Source organism: Arvicola amphibius, chromosome 7, assembly GCF_903992535.2.
Source record: "Arvicola amphibius chromosome 7, mArvAmp1.2, whole genome shotgun sequence".
Taxonomy (NCBI): domain Eukaryota; kingdom Metazoa; phylum Chordata; class Mammalia; order Rodentia; family Cricetidae; genus Arvicola; species Arvicola amphibius.
In genome coordinates, this window is record NC_052053.1 from 59,737,116 (window position 1) to 59,758,148 (window position 21,033).

Here is a 21,033-nt window from a genome sequence, read left to right on the forward strand (position 1 = left end):
GTGAGCTGTGGGATGAGGAGCTGATGGCAACCAGAGGCTGAAGAGAATGGGCTGGCAAAAGGTGGGGGTCCTTCCATGGAAGTTGTATTATCTATGTAATTGCATTAATAGTCTCACCAATAATAGGCTACTTCTAAAATCCCAAAATACACACGCATGTACAATTGGTGATAAGCAAATTACATATGTACGTGTAACTGGCTATATGCAAATTACAACTCAATAAAATTCAAAAACAGATCAGATGAAAATTTTAACTTTATTAGACTGGTTTGTATCTCTACAGAAAATGCCTACTTCATATTTTTACATCAGATTATCTTAACACATTCTATAATCCATAATATATTAGATATCACATTATTCCTGATTTTTCAGGGATTTTCATTTTGATTTTGTCTTACTTTATTCTTTTCTATCTAGTTAACACTGTTTAAGCAATACTCCTTTTTTAAAATTGCATTTTTTTAACTCCTAGAGAAAAAAAAATTCCACCTTTTAAAACTGTGCCTCATAACTGTATATGAGGGCATGGAACTGAATGCTGGGATCACAAAAATTTTTAAAAATGACAACAGTAAAATGTTTCTGAATGCATGACAGCTAAATATGAATTCAGTACCAAACACGCAATGAGCATATAGCTTTCCTGGCCATCTCACCTGTACTGCATGGGACGCCATCACTCCAATCTTAGCTCTGGGCACACACCTTGAAGTGCACGTGCCCCTCCCACCATGCCACACAACCACACTGGAACACTTTCAAGGCTGACCTCCTGCACCTTCTCTGCAGGCTTCCTGCCTAACCCTTGTCCTCGCTTAGAGCCTGATATTGAATTCAGTCTAACAAGATTAAGGAAAGTTGATTCTGTTATTTCTTGTGATGATTAGCTACCTGACATGTGGCCTAATATTTGCTTTCTCTTTTTTATTTTGCTTTTTGTGTTTTCCTGCATGTATATTTGTTCACCACATGTGTGTAGTGCCTGAGGAGGGCAGAGGAAGGCACCAGATCCCCTGGGTCTGGAGTTACAGGTGGTTTTGTGGGTCCTAGGAATCAAACCATGGTTCTCAACCATTGAGCCACCTCTCCAGGCCCAGTTTGTACTTTCTTAGTGATAGCAACTGAGTGGAATTTCAAAAGCTAACATTGTATAAATCATCACTTTGATGTAAGATTCCTTTATGTATGAGACTCATCATTAGTAATAAAATTGGTAAGTCTTTCTAAGAAAAATACAACTGCACACTGCCATCTGCTGTATTTCTAGGTTCCAGTGTGCTTCTCTTTGTCCTGCCTCACTTCTCTAAGTTCCATAATATCCTCAGACTGATGTTGTCCTTAATCAACTTGTTTTATTTATAGATAATTCTTCCTGAAGTTTCACTATTAAAAATATTTAAATTAAACAAGTCTGAATGGCCTTTTGTTGTTCTGGGCACACTGGCTTCTGTCCTAAATAGATCTGTTCACCCAACGTTTTCTATCATCTTTGCAAAATTAGTTGCCATAAGTAACACTCACCGGTTTGTGCTTTAACAACTCAAGCATCGTCAGAGAACAGAGCTGAGCACAGTGATCCTCAAAGGGGGGACACAGCTTTCAGTGGGCCATCCCTAGGACAGGATCCCTGGTAGGAAGGGCAGCTGCTGTGCCTGAGAGATGAGCCATAGCTGTCTCACACTGTCCAGCTGGGTCCTGATGGCTGGGTGAGCTGTAAAGAAATTGCTTTGTTTACTAATTCTGACTCCAGTGTTATATCAGCATTCCTAAACACTGAAGCAAGAAAAAACAGACACAGCTTCTCTCTTTCCAACCTGTCCAAACAACGACAAATTTTTATTACCAGCCAGCTCAGAAATAGGGAATGTAAGTTTGGGAGTGTGCCAAAGCCCCAGAAGAGTGGACTGGTTCAGGAAATCACTAGACCCTACACGGTCTTTAGCAGCCCTGTGCACAGCTATATTCCACAGCAATGTGTGTGTCTAATACCTAACTTTGTGAGCAACTTTTAGGAGCACATACAAATGTCTCACTTTTGATGAGTATTAAGAAATGCGAGTTACTAGAAGTTATTAGAAATAATAATTTAAACTGCTGACCTAACTGAAAAACATTATAAGGTCAGAAAGCTGTCTGAGCAAGTACAAATCTGACAACCTGAGTCTGATTCCCAGAATGCTCATTAGAACCAAATGCAATACACACCTGTAACCCAGCACTCTATGGCAAGATCTGAGGCAAAGACAGGACCATAGGCAGGAAGCTGATGAATGGGTAGACTAGAGTGTGTAGTACAGAAACAGAGAAGGTGCCTGCCTCAATAAGGCAAAAGGCAAGAACCCGCTACCACAGCTGCCCTCAGGCTTATGCACACGTGCTCCAGTTCACACGCATATAGCCAAAGCAGGGAGGGAAAAAAGGAGGGAGGATGGGAGGAATGGAAGGAAAATTCAAATAATAATAAAAAGAAAAAAATATTATGATAGTAGAAGACTCATTTGTTTGATATATTTACAGAGCAAAGGTAGGGAAATTAAAAGTAAATTAATTTTATCATGTATATAAAAAGTAAACAGAGTAGTTTTTTGCCCAGAAATGCATAGTTTTTTTCCATGTGTTGCAATTCCTGTGGGAAATGCTGACATCTGTGGACATTTTATGCTCTTTGTTTGCACTTTCCTCCAAGCTTCTGATGGAAACTCTGCTCCTTCTCAGATGTCTGAAAATGACAATAAAACCACATTAAAACATGACACGGGACTCTAATCCATGCTCCTAGTCATCTTGGGCTCTGCTGCCCTTGTTGCACCTGATGCAGGTAAACTTACCAGCCCTAGGCAGGATTCCTGTTTACATGGTCTTTTCTTTTCAGTTAAAAATAAAACTAAATGATACAAAGAGAGTTAAGAATAACTGAAGAACTTTTTGCTTGTTTCCTAGGGGTTATTTTATGTCCAAGCAGAGAAAAATTTAGCCATGAGATTAAGACACTTGGCATTCAAAGCCATGCTGTATCAGGTCTACTGGAATTTTTTTTCTTTTAATCGAGATTTGTTGTCAATGCTAACCTTGAGTTCTTTCTCATTTCTTGACATAGTCTCTCTATCGATCATTGAAGAGCATAAATTTTTGTTGTTGTTCTAAGTAGCTAAAATCTGCCTTCAGAATTCTTATAAGCATATTCTTCTGTCAAAAGCATATACAAGGGCTGGAAAAACAGCTCAGCAATTAAGAATGCATACTATTCTTGCAGTAGACCAGATCTGAGAATCCACATCAGGTAGCTTACAACGCCTTATATTTCTGATTCTGGGGAATTCTGGTTCTGATCACAGATGTGATCATTTGTTGTTTCTGGGGGAGCCACACTCACATGCACATACCCATGTACATACACACATACACATAATTTTCTTTAAAAATCCCCAAAGCAAAGCACATCCGAATTATGAGGTTTGAAAATAAAACAAAGATTTCAGGTCTATTAGTATTCATCTCATTCGATTCCCATTTGTTTATTTATTTAGTTGGTTGGTTGGTTGTTTAGTTGTTTGTTTGGTTGGTTTTTTGAGAAAGGGTTTCGCTGTAGCTTTGGAGCCTGTTCTGGAACTAGTTCTTGTAGACCAGGCTGGCCTTGAACTCACAGAGATCCATCTGTCTTTGTCTGCCCAGTGCTGGGATTAAAGGCATGAGCCACCACCACCAGGCTTCTCTTTAACATACCACTTTGTGTTAGGGGATAAGAAAGAAAGAACACAAATTAAAAGTGAAAGAAACTTGAAGCCCTCAGAAGAGCGGGGCAGGAGTCTGTGATTCCCTTAGGTCTCATCCATGGGCAGGTGAGGGTTTTCCTGCTCCACACTCTAAAGCGCCCGGGTCTCACAGCTGTCGGGGAGAAAGTCCTCGCCTCAGACAGCATCCATGTGCCTAGCGAGTCAGACCGCTGCCTATGAGCAGTCGCTCTCAGAAATGGCTAAACTAGGTGGATCAAATTCTAATCTCTCAGGAGCAGTTACGGTGGGCGGGGTTCCTCCGCGAGCTGGCAGTCATTGAAGCCTGCTTCCCACTTCTGTCTTCCAGCTGGAGGAAAAGGTTCCCTCCTGTCAGCTGCTTTCCGGAAATGGAGTTACTGTCATTCCAGGGGAGTTGTCACAAGCAGATTTTACATCTTTTTAGCAGTCTAGGGCTGCCATGAGAGGAAATCCCACGCTCCTCGTACTAAGGCACTGAGCCTCCAGCATAGAGGGCCATCACACTCGCTATGCAGAAAGGTCCTGGCTCAGAGCTTTGTCTACTTTAGAAACGGCCTCTAATCTAAAACAATTAAAAAATAGATCTAACCCCTGCATGTAACTCTTAATAAATTTATATTTCTTTACTTACTAACACATTATGTCCCCACCTCGGATCTTAATCAAGGCGAGACTATAACTAATTAAAACTATATTTTGCAATTATTGACTTACAGTTTTAATCTTCATGAATTCATTTTCCCCAGTTGAAGTACATTTATTTTCATAGAATTTTTTAGCTGTTTCTTGAATATCTTGATATTTCACACAGACAAATATAGATTTTTATGTTTTCTCGGTGTCACAGAATATTTTTAAATATGTAGTTTATTTTTAATTATTAGTATGCATGTATGTCTGTAAGGGTGTGTACAAATGGATGCAGGTGACAGAGGCCAGAGACTTAGGGCTGCTAGAACTGGAGTGCGAGGCTGTTGAACTGCCTGACTTGCATGCTGGAAACCTAAGTAGGATCCCATGAAAGATCAACAAGTGCACTTAAACACTGAGCCATGTCTCCAGACCCTGTTCACAAAATGGTTTAAGAACATTAGATCCTGAAGTGCTTTAAACTGGAGAATGCTGTCAAACCTCCTGGTGGTCTGGCATGAAGCAGCGTGGACCCTTTAGCGTTAACCATGCGAAGGCCACCAGCAAAGCAGCATTCTTTATCAGGACTTGCTGTGCTACAAACCGTAAGTGCTGCCCTCTGAAAGCACAGCAAGAGGACAAAGAAGCCACGTGCTGCGTAGCCAGCATCACTCAGTCCCCTCCGTCTCACCGTGTCTTCTCTGTTTCAGTGTCCCTCAGCATTCTTCTTGCTTCTTATGTTTGCTTTTTTTTTTTTTTTTTTTTTTTTTTTTTATGGAGGAGCTGGTAAAGGCGCAGCATTTTTACCTTTTCTTTGTAAGTGCCTTCATGGCACTGCTGATTTTCCTGAACTTGCATTGCCTGGGTTTCTGTGCTAAGACAGAACTTTGAAACCTGACAAAGCATGCTGAGGCCTGCAACTCCTTTTTACGACCATTTTGGAATCTCACTGAAGTAGACATGTTTATAGAATCGGGCGTGGCTTTCTGTAGGTATACAATCTATCTTTTATGTGATTACTCAAGAGCCTTTCAGCTGAAAAATTATTCTGATTGTTCCTAACTTCCATGATAGAAAATATTGTTCCTTTTATCTTTCAGTGGTCAGTAATTGATCTACAGAGCTGTGGGGGTTTGAAGTTTGGTGGGGGATTTTGTTGTTGTTTGGGGAGTTGCTTTGTTTTCTGTTTTTGGGTTTTTATTTCTTTTGTGAATTGGATTGTTTAGGGATTCTTGGTAAAAATGAGCCTTTCAGCCATCAGATAATAGCATTGAAAACCGTCACTTAGAAGTCTCCAAAAGGCCTGAAGCTTCTTCCAAAAGGTGTGGTAACAAATCCCAAAGCTTAAGAAGCAAGAAATAAAACACAACCAAGAATGTTTCAGATGAGAGGCTGAACAAAACAGCATAGCTTCTCAACAGCTGATGCTCAAAACCTGGCCCTGGCACTTCCAGCTATGTGCCCTTGCCCTTCCATCCCTCACTATATCCATTTTCCAATCTACAAAATGTGGATTACATGGTACCTCATGCAGAAGTGTAGTAAAATTCTAATTTGTATTAGTAATAAAAACCCAGAGCGAGATATAGGGGTTAATGCTGAAGATCAGAGAAAGAGAGAGGTCAGTCACTAGAGAGTTCTTACTTCTACCCATCATCAGACCAAAGGGGCACTCCTGTCCTCAGACTGCATCATCAGACTTACTGTCTAGACTGCATTGCTCCTCAGACTGCATTAAGCTCCTGTGTCTTCCCGACTTATATTCCTCTCTCCGCCCAGTCATATCGCTCCTGTCTCCACCTCCCTAGTGCTGGGATTAAAGGCGTGTGATCCCTAGTGCTGGGATCACCTTTGTGTGAGATCTGTTTCTCTTTCAGACTGGATCAATTTCATGTAGGCCAGGGTAGCCTTGAACTAACATAGACCTGTCTGTGCCCTGAATCCTGAGATTAAAGGTGTATGCCACCACTGCCTGGCCTCTAGGGCTTAGCTCTGCACTCTGATCTCCAGGCAAGCTTTATTTGTTAGAACACAAACAAAATATTACTACAGGGCAGCTGAAATAACTACAGAAAAGAATACATGCCACACTCTCCTTGGAGTGTGATTGTATTCTTATTTCTAGTAATATTATTAATAGCAAAATGTATGTCGAAATTTCTGATAGCCTCTATTTATACTTATTTTATCTCTGAGAGGATAGAAAGTAAGCCAATTTTCACTCATTGCCAGCTAAATTCCAGAAAATCTACTAAATATTTTGGCATAGATTGCATACACAAGAAGATAATTACTTACATGCAGAAAAGCAGTTCGGACATACTGTTGATTGGACAAGTAGCTGAAACTGTTAATTCTGTAAGTTACTACAGAATCTGGAACATAATATTTAATATTAATTTTCTTTATTTTCTATATAATATCTAAATTTCCTTATGTATTCCATGTCATGTTGAAGTCTAGAAACAACTAGAAAGTAGATGAAATCTCTTCATTTGAGGGCCAGTTATCTAGACTGACAGTGCTTGACTTTTGGTTCCAATGCTGCTCCTGCACTGCAGCTGTCATGCATGAGAGTTTACCTCTTGCGGGGGTGCTTCGCTCACAGACGATGGTCTCCAAAGACACCTGAGACCCTTTGGGAAAAGCTTCCATGGCCGTGGCTCCAAAACACAGTTCTGTGCACAGTTCCACCCACCCACTCTTGACACATTTCTCCACAGATCCTTCTTCTAGCACACTGCACGATCCCTGCACAGCCTGCTTCTCTTTTACTTTGGTTTCTTTGACAGCACTGGGTAACCTGGGCCTCAGAGCCCTGGCTCGGTTGTATAAAACCAAAAGTTTTTCTTTCTTTCTTTACCTTTCTTTTCTTTTCTAGGGAAGCATATTTGTCAGCTTCTCCACTGGTCTTTAATTCACAAGACTCTCTGAGTCAGCGGGAGGCAACACTTAATGAAAGAAAACATTTCTTCTGGTTGAGAAGTGCTTGGAAGCACTCTCTCTATTAGCTGCTGAGATAAAATCAATTCTTACCTTGCGCTTTGATTGCTTGTGTTTCTTACCTTTCTCTTTCAGACTCCACGCTTCTAGGCAGCAGTTTTTCAGCCTTCCAATTCTTGTTTCACGGTAGCTAAGGCTTACCAAATGGAGGAGTGATGGAAAGTGCCCAGTGAGATCGTACCTCTGTCCTAAAGGAAAAAGAGAGAGTTGATGTTGGTGTTGGTTTAATCACTGATCACTTTAGGAAAAAAATTTGAAGATGTTTCTAAATTGTACTGAACATTACTATGCAAATAGAATGCTGTAAAAATATGGCTCATTGCTAATGGGTATGTAACATGCATTGAGCATATGATCCCCAATACCAAAAACCTAAATCAATGACTATTCTGTTCCTCACAAAGCTCTTGTGGAGTAAAACTGCCAGTCTTTATAGTGGCAAATAGCCATTTCTAACAGTAATCGTCCTCTATCTGTAATTCTACATTCTCCATATTCTAATATGGTAAGCATCCATGATTCAGCCTTACATTCCAGTCTACACATAAAGCTTTATGAACAAGATGCAGAAGTCAGTTGACTCGTACTGCTTATGGGAAAGTGAGAGGTAGCCATGTTCTTTCCAATTGGACAGAAAAATCACAGATCTGAGAAGAATGTTTTCCTAAGCATGTGTGTGTGTCAATTCCCCTTCTCTCTAGGATATCGCCTGGTATGATGAAGCGAAAACAGCACGGGAGACTTGACCACAACATTAGCCGTGGATATAGCACAGATTCAGGGGTATGTGGATTGTGATTTTTAAATTCTTTATTACACTTATGTATTTTGTGGGTGAGTGAGCATGAGCCACAGCCCACATGTGGAGGACAGAGGACAGCTTTCTGAAGTTGATTCTGTCCACACACCAAATGGAGCCTGGTAATAAACTGAGGTCATCTGTCTTGGCAAAAGGTGTCTTTTCCTACTGAGCCTTCTTTCCAGACCTGTGGTTTTATTTATTAAATAGCATAGTATGTGTGGTATGTATGTGTATCTACACGTGTGTCTGTATCTACCTGTGTGCTATGCTGAGGTGGCGTACGGTTAAAGAGACCCAGAGTATCATGGCCAACAGCGAATTCTTAAGGAAAGACTGAAGGATATCTTTGAGATCAGGCTGTTTTTAGCCTAAAATGAAGACGTGTTGGTCCGTGTATTAGGATAAATCTAAAACTAAAAAGATTCTAAGAATTAGAATAAAGAGTTTACAAGGAATTAACAGAACAAGAAAATAGGAAGAGGAAAGAAAACACACCCTGCACAGACTGTTTCATTGCTTTGTTTTGAGATAGGGCATCATTAAGCAACCCAGGCTGGTCTTGAGCCCATGAAGTTCCATCCTGCCTCAGTCTTTAAACGCTAGAATTAAAAGCATGCACTTTGCCCAGCACCAGAAATGTTAATGAAACAAAAAGTTTAATTTTCATTTCCCCAGAAACTAAGACCTTACTCAAAGGGATATTTAGTAATTATGATTTAGGGGTGTACTCTGAGTGAATTGTTAAGCAGATAATGTTAGACAGTATGTATAACATCAGCCTGTCATATTACAGGTAAAGAATATGTCATTCATCATATTCAGGTCACTGACATGGTAGCATCACACTTAACCTGATGCTCAAATAAGTGTGGGAATGGGGTTATTGCAGGAGGAAAAGAACAACTTGCTAAACAAGTGTGGTAGTTTATGTCTGTAATTTCAGTGCTGGAGAAACTGAAACAGGAGGATTGCTCCAAGCTACAGGCTAGCTTGTTTCACATAGTGAATTCAAGGTCTGCCTGGGCTACATGGTAACATTAGACAGATGATGAAGAAGAAGAAGAAGAAGAAGAAGAAGAAGAAGAAGAAGAAGAAGAAGAAGAAGAAGAAGAAGAAGAAGAAGAAGAAGAAGAAGATAGACAGATGATAGGTAGATAGATGATAGATAAATAGATAAAGATAGATAGATGATAGATGATAGATAGATAGATAGATAGACAGATAGATGATTGATAGATAGATAGATAGATAGATAGATGATAGATAGATAGATAGATAGATAGATAGATAGATAGATAGATAGACAGACAGAGGACAGATAGATAGATAGATAGATAGATAGACAGAGGACAGATAGATAGATAGATAGATAGATAGATAGATAGATAGATAGATAGACAGACAGAGGACAGGTAGATAGATGATAGATAAATAGAGAGAGAAAGATAGATAGATAGATAGATAGATGATAGATAGATAGATAGATAGATAGATAGATAGATAGATGATAGATAAATAGATAGATAGATAGATAGATAGATAGATAGATAGGATAAATACTGTTTTTTCAAGTTATTTTAATAAAATTAACCTTTATAAAACAAATAAAATTTAATATAATTGAAAAAAAATGAGTACAAAGCAAATTGTCCCAGTCTTACTTTAAGTGAGGTTGCTTTTGTTAGTGCGGGTGTGCGGGTATGCGGGTGTGAGCATGTACATGCATGCCCAGACACATTTGGCCAGTGGAGGATGTCAGGTACCTTGCTCTGTCACTTCTTCCTCATTACCTTGAGACAAGGCCTCTGAGTGAAACTGGAGCTCAGCCAGTACCAGCACAGCCCAGCCATCTCTTATCTCCAGCTCCTATGTGCTGTGGATACAGGTGTGGTTAAGTTATATGGTTGCTAGGGACCAGAACTTAGACCTTCGAATTCACTGTGCCATCATCCCAATCCAATATAAATGTTTAAAGCTGTGTTAGAATATGAACTCTAACAGATACTAAGGCCTCGTTAGATAAGATTTTGATTCTAAATAGGGCTGAAGACCTTAAAGTGTAGAAACACATTAAGTACAGTATTCGTGTAACAGACAACAGGGTGAAGGGAACAACCACTGCATCTGAGGTGCCGGTCCTGGCAAGTCCATGAAAAACCCCAATCCACAAAAGTGGTATTTTTTTCTTTACTGTGCTAATGTGCTAATTTTTTCTTACTACCTATCTTTCAAATGTTTTGAGTGAAATCCTTTATCAGACAAAAAAGAAAGAAAGAGAGAGAGAGAGAGAGAGAAAGAAAGAAAGAAAGAAAGAAAGAAAGAAAGAAAGAAAGAAAGAAAGAAAGAGAAAAAGAAAAAGAATATTGCTAGTGGGCCTGGAGGACTCAGCAGATAAAGGCAGTTATTACAAGCAACTGAATCCTAGACCCAAAACCAACATGAAGGTGCAAGCAGACATCCGACTCCACGGAGCTGTCTTCTGACATTTACACAAGGATGTGTATGCAAACACACACAACATACACAGACACACACACACATATAAATAAAAAATACAATTAAAAAACAGAACATTGCCCAGCTTGACCCTTTATAATCATCTAATTAGGGCTGGTAATCATTGAAACTTCCTTATTGCAACTGAAAATAGTGCCCATACAGCAACTTTTGAACAAGTCAAAACATTCTGCTTTAATCAAAAGTAATTGTGATCGAACTAGAAAGATGGCTCAGTGGTTAAGAGCAGTTGTTGCTCTCGTAAAGGACCTGGGTTGGTTTCTAGCACCCACATGGTAGTTCACAACCCCCTGTAACTCCAATCCCAGGGCACCCAATGCCCTCTGGTGGCCTCCGAGAGCACCAAGCATGCACATGGTGCACAGACATTACATGTAGGCAAAACACCCATATACACAAAATAAAAGCAAATAAATCCTTTTCAAATATCAATAACTATTGAAAAATGATTAGGTCCTAGACACTGTGAACTCAATGAATTTGAAAGGTAAAATGAGAAAAGACGTCGAGGTGTGAGAGTGATTTAAATTTACATAAATATTTGCTTGGCTTCATAGCACTGAGTTCACATCCACCATGGTGGATACTCTTCATAGCAGACAAGGAATGGCCTGCCTGCCTGCCTTATTTGCTCACTAATTCCTTTCTCAAGAAGAGATACTAGAGAATAAGTCTAGAAATAATTTCATGTCGTATTTCTATCATATGAATGTAGGTAAATCATATTCCAGTTTCTGTATGATGCAATTTCAGTTATAGTTTACTAGGTTTATTAGGGTGAATTTCCATAAAACAGATCTTTAATAACAAACAATATGTCATAGTTAGAAACCTTTAGCTCAAAATATAGAATCGTATATACATTATATTATATGTGCATATACAGTCAGGTTTTTTGAATTGTCCAACAAATTCTTTTTCTGCTGACAAATATTCTCACTATCACTTTTAGAAGCTCTGATGTTAGCAGGGCCGTGGTGACACACACCTTTAATCCCAGCACTCAGGAGGCAGAGGCAGGCAGATCTCCGTGAGTTCAAGGCCTGTTTGATCTACAGAGTGAGTTCCAGGACAACCAGAGCCACACAGAGAAACTGTCTCGAAGAAGAAGAGGAGAAGGAGAAAAGGAGGAGGAGAAGGAGAAGGAGGAGGAGGAGAAGGAGGAGGAGGAAAAGGAGGAGGAGGAGGAGGAAAAGGAAGAGGAGGAGGAGGAGGAGAAGGAGAAGGAGAAGGAGAAGGAGGAGGAGGAGGAGGAAGAGGAGAAGGAGGAAAAGGAAGAGGAGGAGGAGGAGGAGGAGAAGCAGGAGGAGGAAGAAGAGGAGGAGGAGAAAGAGGAGGAAGAGGAGGAGGAGGAGGAGAAGGAGGAGGAGGAAGAGGAGGAGGAGAAAGAGGAGGAAGAGGAGGAGGAGGAGGAGAAGGAGGAGGACGAAGAAGAGGAGGAGGAAGAGGAGGAGGAGGAAGAGGAGGAGGAGGAGAAGAAGAAGGAGGAGGAGGAAGAGGAGGAGGAGGAGGAAGAGGAGGAGGAGAAGGAGGAAGAGGAGGGGGAAGAGGAGAAGGAGGAAGAGGAGGAGGAGGAGGAGGAGGAGGAGGAGGAGGAGGAGGAGGAAGAGGAGAAAGAGGAGGAGGAAGAGGAGGAGAAGCAGCAGCAGCAGCTCTGGTGCTTTGAGAACAATGATCAGAACATATTGGTGAGGTGTAGTCACAGCATGACAACATGTTTCCAGAAAGAGGTGAACACAGCTTCTTTAGCTGCTGTTGTTTTAGCCCCAGGTAATGGCTTTCTGCCCACGTATCAATCAACAGACTCCCATATAATAAGCAGTTTTAATAAAAAGTATAAATCCATTTTAGTTTCTTTTGGAAACTAGATTCTACAAAATTACAAGGTATAGTTATTTCTATGAATTCTAGTAACTCTGTCATCAACCAGAAGTCTTACCTCAGTTTTGCACACACAAAAAAACATGTTATTGATGCCATGGTGCACACTCTGTGCCACCATCACACCCAATCCTGATGTCAAGAGCTCAGCTCATCAGAGCTATAATTATGTTGCCTCAAGAAATCATAAACATTTACTTTATTTATTAATTCCAGAGCCAATGTACTGATCAATTTGTGCTAGCATATTAACTTGGGCAATGCTGACCTCATTTCTTGATTTCACTCTGACATGGGATGTACATAAAACAACTTGATAGTCCTTTTGAGTCAAACAACATTAGTAGTCATTGAAATGACTTTATTTATCACAGTATAAGTTGACATATAATTACAGTCCTGTCCTGAGGTTTTAGGCTAAGTCTATTAAAAATGATCAAGTGTGTAGCACAATCTGACATCCAAAACTATGGTAAATTCAATGGCAAATTTAATGATTGTTCCACAAAAAGCACACTGATGAATTATAACAATGAGTAAATGGAATGTACATTCTTGTGACAAGCTTTTGTCTGTTTGTCCAACTAATTGTTATTTCTTCTCATAAATATTTTCACTACCACCACTTATAGTACCATCTTAGCAGATTCACTTCAGGTTACATTGATATAGTTATTTCTTAGGTTCTGTAAGTATTCTAATTTATAGTTGATCCATATAGAAATTCTTAACATTCTGTAATTTTTCTGTCACCTTAAGCTTCATGTGTCAAAGCAGAAACAAACTGAGTAGTAAGTAGAATTAACATATACAAACCCATTGTGAGCCAGGAAACCCACTGAAGAAAAGAAACTTTACACATAAATCTTTATATGTGTAATTTTTATATCTGCATATCTTTATATTAATATAGAAACAATCACTGTCACACACTCAGAGAGAGAGAGAGAGAGAGAGAGAGAGAGAGAGAGAGAGAGAGAGAGAGAGAGAGAGAGAGAGAGAGAGAGAGAGAGGAGGAGGGAGAGAGAAGAGTCTTATTATGTAACCTAGGCTGGCTTCAAACTATGTAGCATAGGATATCCTTGAACTCAGTATCCTCTTGCCTCAACTTCCCAAGACAGCAAGTGTGTGCCATCTGATTGGCTATTAAAATAATCTAGTTATCAAAAATTTACTATTGATATTGCTATTTTGGTATCTTTAACTCTTAACAGCAGTTATTAACCAATAATAGTGTTATAACAAGGTTTGCATCCTGGACACCTCTCCTCCCCTGCTACAACCAGATGTGATTAAGTTAACTATTATCTATGCATAATTACTTTGACTGGTAAATAGGCCACTTACAAAATTAGTTTAAGTCTCATTTTTATATTTTTGGAAGAAATTCTAATATTCCATTTCAAATTTCCTATTTTTTTCTGAATGTTGTTTTTCTACAAAATGGGATTGTTATGGTAAGTGTCACTTTGGCAATACTTAAATTTTTTTAGATATTTGTAGTACATAGTATCATAGCATACAAGCCAAAAGCCATGTGATCTAATTAGAACACACAGTGATCCATGACATAATATGGCTGTAAAGCATAGTGTTTAAGGGTCAGCTTCTGGTAGACACGGCATTATTGTCTTTCTATAAGCTTGCTGTTTTCTGAGTCTATGTATAAGCAAGAAAACCCAGCATCTAACTCTCCTTCAGTTCTGGAGTGATTTCAGTTGATTAACTTCTGGTCATACTATGAGTCTCACTTTACTACATTTAACACACCTGGCTATTTTTTATTAGATACTACACATTAGGAAATTGGCCATTTAGATGCCAGGTATTTCTATCTTTTTATATATTCTTGAGTGTCATTCTTCAATAAATTAAAATCACCTGGGAAGGGCTCGTTCCATTCAAGTGTTTATGTTATGATTTGTTCAACATGGCTGTAGTCTACTTCCAAGGCAAGATGATTCTGTGCACTCTACCCAGAGTCCTGTGAGTCACAACTCTCTCTAGCCAGGCCCTCTCTAGACAACCCAGTCCTCACATACATGCATATTTTAGTTAAATACTCAAAAAGCACCTTCGGTTAATGTTCTGCTTTGCCTCAATTTAGCCCTATTTCCTTTCTGGTAAATATTCTGTAAACTGGGGCTGGAGAGATGGCTCAGCAGTTAAAAGCACGGGCTGTTCTTCCAGAGGTCCTCCTGAGTTCAATTCCCAGCAACCACATGGTGGCTCACAACCATCTGTCATGAGATCTGGTGCCCTCTTCTGGCCTGCAGATGTACATGCAGGCAGGACACTGTATACATAATAAATGAATAAATAAATCTAAAAAAAATTCTGTAAACTGATCTGGATGCCTCAGCTCTTCAGCTTGCTCACTCAATCCAGGGAATCTGCTGTGCTCTGCTTCAGTTCACATCTCTGCACTGCTCTGAAAACTTAATGGAGAAGCTGAGGCAATCACTACGTATGTCTGCCATTTCTGCCACTGGTTGCCTTATGTCAAGTACCTTAAAAGTCAACCTGCCATGTACTTCCTTTGTGTTTCTGATAAAAGATAAATGTTACTCCATCTTGGCCAGAAGCAGAAATTCCTCCATGTAGAATGTTACTATAATTGTATCCTAAGATCCCTTTCCTTTGCCCAGGCTAGCCACTCCTCTGTATATAGTTTTCTTACCAGTTATGCCCCCTATAGCTGTTTTTTTCTTAAATAATTTATTTATTTTTATCTTATGTGCATTGATGTTTTGCCTGTATGTGTGTCTAAGAGTATCAGATTCCCTGGAACTGGAGTTACAGGCAGTTGTGGGTGCTGGGAATTGAACTCAGGTCCTCTGGGAAAGTGGCATGTGCGCTTAACTTCTGAGTCATCTCTCTACCTCCCCCACATCATTTTTTATAGTTTACTAGAAGTTGTATACTTTGTGAAAGGCATAATTTTACAAAGCCCATCAAGTTTGTAAGAAAATCTGTCTTCCAGCATCACAGATTTCTAATAAAAATTAATATCCTTGACCAATTTGGAGTGGAGTTTTGTTCAAGGTAAGAAATGAAGATATACTTTTATTCTTTTACATGTGAGCATGTATTTTCCAGGCATCATTTGCTGAAGAGGTTATCTGTCTTAATTATGGTTCTACTGCTATGAGGAAATATCATGACCAAAAGCAACCTAGGGAAGACAGATATGATTTAGCTTATACTTCAACATCATAGTCTATTACTGACAAAAGTCAGGACAGTAACCCAAACAAGGCAGGAACCTGGAGGCAAGAACTGATGTAGAGGCCATGAAGGAGTGCTGCTTACTGACTTGCTCTCTATGTCTTGCTCAACCGATCTTCTTATATAACCCAGGACCACCAGCTTAAGGATGGTACCACCCACAATGGGCTGGGCTGTAGGAAGAGGGCCCCTTGTTCATCCCAGCTGCCCAGAACCGAAATGATCACACAGAAATTGTATTAATTAAAACATTGTTTGGCCCATTAGCTCTAACTTCTCATTGGCTAACTCTTACATTAGTTTAACCCATTTCTACTAATCTGTGTATCGTCATGTGGCAGTAGCTTACCGGGTAAGATTCCCAGCATCTGTATCCGGCAGCTCCATGGTGTCTCTCTCACTCTGGGCCTCTACTATCAATCACTAATTAAGAAAATGCCATATAAACCTGCCTACAGACCAAACTGAATGGGGTCATTTTTCTCAACTGAACCCCCCATCAGATGCCTCTAGCTCCTGTCAAGTTGACATGAATACTAGTCAAAACAGTGTCTTTCTTTCAATAAATATTTTTAGACACCTTTGCCAAAAATCAGGTGGCTGGCTAAGTGTAGTGGCACATGCCTTTAATCTCATCCCTTGAGAGACAGAACCAGGAGAATCTCTATGAGATTAAGGCTGCTGGTCTACACTGAGAGTTCTTACAATTTTTATTCATAGCACTAAAGAAAGTTAACATTTTAGTGCATTGCCTAAGTATCAAGTTCCCCACTGAAGGAACATTCATAAGACATAAGAAATATTGCTCTTTGTTTGGGCTTTCTTTAATGGCAGTGGAGTGAGGGTGTTAAGACAGAGTCTCAATACATAGTATAGACTGGCCTTGAACTCACTACATAGCTTGAATTCACTGAATTCACTATATAGGCCAATCTGGCTTGAACTTATACAGACCCCCTGCCTCTGCCTCTGCCTCCTGAGTGCTAAGACTGAAGGCTTCTGACACTACATTAAGCATGCAGTGCTTATATAACAACTATAAAGACAGTTCTACTTACTTAAAGATTATTTTAGGGATAATTCCTTACCTAGCACTATGATGTTTCCACCTTTTCTGTCTTAATATTTCCACTTACACTTTTACTTAATGAGACCAATCTGTTAAGTATAAAAACGAAAATGATAAATACTTGAGTAAAAGAGAACCTCTAATATTTCCATTGAACACTGTAGGATAAATAGCTGAATGCAGGTGTTCTATCTTTGTGGGAAAAGGAAGGTAGGTGCTAGAGCCTAGATATGATGAACCAGGCATGCAGGCATTGTATCAAAAACGTGGGTAGAGTACCCAGAGCAAGGTGAAGATGGTGCCAAGCAGGAAAAAGTAGTCATTGTGATAGCCAAAAGGTTATAGATGGAGAGATAAGTCTATTAAGAAAAATTAAAAGTCAAGCATGTCCAGTAATCTCAGTACTTGAGAAGACAGAAGCAGGAATATTTTCACAAGTTCCAAGCCAGTCAGAATCATAGTATGAAACCTCATGTAAAAACACATAAAAGGGCTGGAGAGATGGTTCAGAGGATAAGAGCATTGGCTGTTCTTCCAGAGGTCCTGAATTCAATTCCCCGCAACTACGTGGTGGCCAACCATCCATAATGAGATCTGGTGCCCTCTTCTGGCCTGCAGGTATACATGCATACATAATAAATAATTTAAAAAAAAAACACAAACATTAAAAAAAAGAGAGGGGGGAGAGGAGAAGAGGAAAGTGGAGAGGAGGGGAAGGAGCAGGAGGTGAGGGAGGAAAAAGGAGATGCATATTTCTTCCTTGTGAAGAGAGAAAAAAGAAGGAAAGAAGGAGACTTGGGTGGGAATTTGGAAGAACTACAAAGATTCTTGGATCCAAGAAATTTTAGATGCCAAGCAGGGGTGGCTCATGCCTTTAATCCTGGCACTTGTCAGGCAGAGGCAGGCAGATCTCTGTGAGTTTGAGACCAACCTGGTCTACAGAGCTTCTAGGACAGCCAGGGCTGTACAGAGAAATCCTGTCTGGAAGACCCAAAGTGTGTGTGGTGGGGGAGAGATTACATTAATAAATGCAGATATAAACACGTGCACGCACACACACTCATACTGCTTCCCATTTCAGCCCATGGCCAGAGCAGTGATAATGAGCACAGCAGCAGAGATCTTCCTTGATGATGAGCTTCTTCACTCTCCTACAAGTGCTCTTGTCAGGCAGTGCTCCCTCAAGTGTATAGTCTAGGACTCCTGGAGGTGCCTTGTGGCTCAACACCGCTGAGACTGAGCAAGACAGACTGATGGAAGTCATATGAGAGGTTAACTCTGCCGAAGCTACACAACAATCTCAGCTTTACAGATTCCATAAAGAAGTTTTGTTAAAATAGAAACAGGAAGTTCATTCGAGTATCTTTTTAGAAATAAAAAGTTGATTTTAATAACTATGTAAGCAAAAGCACAGAATTCTTTTATTTACGTATAATACATGAAATCTTTACAAAGTTTATATACACAATTTAAAACATGTTTCCCAGGCACTTAAATTTTAAGAGCATGTCATTATGTAAGTCTGTAAAACTGGTACTTTAGTGGTATTAAATATTAAGATATTTATTTTCCTTTAAAACACCAAATAAATGTCAGTGCAGTTTCATAACAGCAAACACTAAAATATTCTTCATGAAAGACTAACTCACTCTTACTTGTTTGCTCTATTGTAGTTCACAGTGCCCATCATTCTGCTCTTTCTTCAAGTGCCAGCTTTGTTTTCACGTTTCTAAGTTAGGAGCTGGTAAGATGAGTCAGCACTTGTCATTTCTGAAAGGCTGGTAAGATGACTCAGCACTTGTTGTTTCTGAGTTAGGAGCTGGTCAGATGACTCAGCACTTGTCATTCAATCCCCAACTAAAATTTGAGTGTGATTCTCAGAACCCACATAAAGGTGGAAAGAAAGAAATAACTCACAAAACTGTCATCTGATCTTCTCATGTGTGTAGCATATACATATACAATTAATAATAATAATAATAATAATAAAGAGTAATAATAAAACCAGTTATTTAAAAGAAAATCCATTTTAAATTTAAATTAAGGTTGAGATAGGGTATGTATATTGTGTGTGTATGTGTGTGTCTGCACGTGCACACGCACGTGTGCCCACAGGCACACACAAGAAAGCAGGAACATTTATTAATGAGACAAAAGAAACCTGTTATTTTAATTTTCAAGACATTTAATTAGAATCAGAGCATGAAGTCCCACACATCTAAAAAGTCTTCTCAGCAGGACTTTTAAGCGGGTCTTGCTTGTGGGAGATGGTGATGCCCACCCAGCAGCACTCAGGACTTAATCCCAGCTCTCAGCAGGCAGAGGCAGGTGACTCTCTCAAAGTCTGAGGCCAGTCTGCTCAATGACTTAAAGGACAGCAAGGACTGTGTATAGAGATCCTATCTGAAAAAACAAAAAAAAAAAAACCACTAAAACAGTTCATATTTAATTTCAAATAATCCAAAGCCTCTCTAGTCTTTCTACACTGTGAGAACAGATGCCATTTTGTGCGGCTGACAATCCTGAATATAAGTTGGAAGATGAAAGGAATCCTTAGCCAGGTTTTCACAAAATATATGTCCTCATTAATCTTTAAGTCCAAGTGAAACTTTAAAAACACCTTATTTTACAGGAATATATAAGAATTCTTCTAAATTTCATGCCCTGCCCCAAATATGTCTGATTCTAGGCAGTAACTTCAAGACTTGGTATCATAACCCAAGATGTGACCAGCATGGTGCTGTCTGTTCTTATCTCCTTCATACACAGGTAGGAGATGACTCTCCTGATTCTCAGCTTCGCACCTGTCCTCGCCATGACTGGGATGATTAAGACTGCGGCAGTGGCTGGATTTACCAGCAAGAACTCAATTGTGCTGGAAAGGTAAAAGGCAGGCTCTGTTTTTCTCACTAGTCGCATGTTTATGACTTCGTCTCTTAGGAATCTGCAGAGCGCTGTACACATACAGAAATGCAGGTAGACCAGTGCTGGACAAGGTGTGGATATATTACAGCAATGTAGTCTATGACTCAGAACAGAGCTGAGCCAGGCCTACACGTGTGGCACAAATATGTTAGATATACATTTGCCACCTTTCATTTGCTCCTCTGAAAAGCAAGGATGACAATAAAAATATCCATGTACAGATCTGTGTATTACACAAAACAGCATCTTTATACAAAACACTTAGAATGGCAGCCAGAAGATAGCAAGCACACATAACCGTGCCATCCGCTATTACTCTTACTGTCAAGGGGAATTTTCTAATGCCATGATTCCCTATCCTCTATTTACTGAATAATTAAAAGTTCTCAAACAACAATTCTGGGTATTTTATTTCTCAAAATGTACAGGAAATTTAACAGCTACTGAATACAAGACAATGAAATTGATAATACCTAAATACTACCTATCATTTTTTATGATCAAAATAAACAATTCATGCAAATATATAGAAAATCCTTTGGCACATTTAAGCTTCTCAGGATCTCAGGATCAAAAGAGTGAGCATCATGTTTTAGGTTTAGGAAAACACTGCCATAAAGTAACCATCTGTGTTGAAAGAGGTCATTTGGTGGAAGAACTGACCTCACACATCTTCTGCTCATCCATTCCTTTAGTGGCTAGCAAACATTACTGTCTCGGGCTTCCTACTCTTGCATTGTGTTTTAATGCTTTGGTAGGGGGATGGCTTTTGTTTTTGTTTGGTTTGCTTTGTATGCTACAGTCCTTTTTATTATGACAGACGTTTTAGAAGCTGCAGTGTGTTCCAGGCCTTAGGCTTTTTCTCTTTTTATACTGCTTCAAAGCTGATTGCCATCCTCTGAATATGAAAATAACTTTAATGTCTGTAATGGTCTGTCCTATCCTTTAAGAAACAAGTCCCACCCACTTCCCCACCCATCTACTGCTAAGGCAGGCAGATCTTCCTTCCTGCCTGCAGCCAGAGTCCTTCCTTATACATCTCTCTTTTGAAGAGGTTGCTTCTGTATCTCCCTTCCCCCCACTCCTCCCCTTCTCCTTTCTCTCTCTCTCTCTCTCTCTCTCTCTCTCTCTCTCTCTCTCTCTCTCTCTCTCTCTCTCTCTCTCCCTCTCTCTCTGCTGTTCCCTCTTCTCCCCTTCCCATCCATAACCCACTAAATAAA

At 39.7% G+C, this 21,033-nt stretch overlaps 1 protein-coding gene across 1 annotated transcript in view; it reads left to right on the top strand.

Annotated features, from left to right (window-relative positions):
• Abcb5 (ATP binding cassette subfamily B member 5) overlaps positions 1–21,033 on the top strand; it is a 104,888-nt gene that overhangs the window by 64,705 nt on the left and 19,150 nt on the right. Inside the window, 7 exon segments of the mRNA XM_042055397.1 lie at positions 1,369–1,516; positions 2,693–2,811; positions 2,926–3,024; positions 8,093–8,111; positions 8,114–8,178; positions 19,578–19,771; positions 19,874–19,884. Of these exon segments, the coding sequence (XP_041911331.1) occupies positions 1,369–1,516; positions 2,693–2,811; positions 2,926–3,024; positions 8,093–8,111; positions 8,114–8,178; positions 19,578–19,771; positions 19,874–19,884 (655 nt within the window).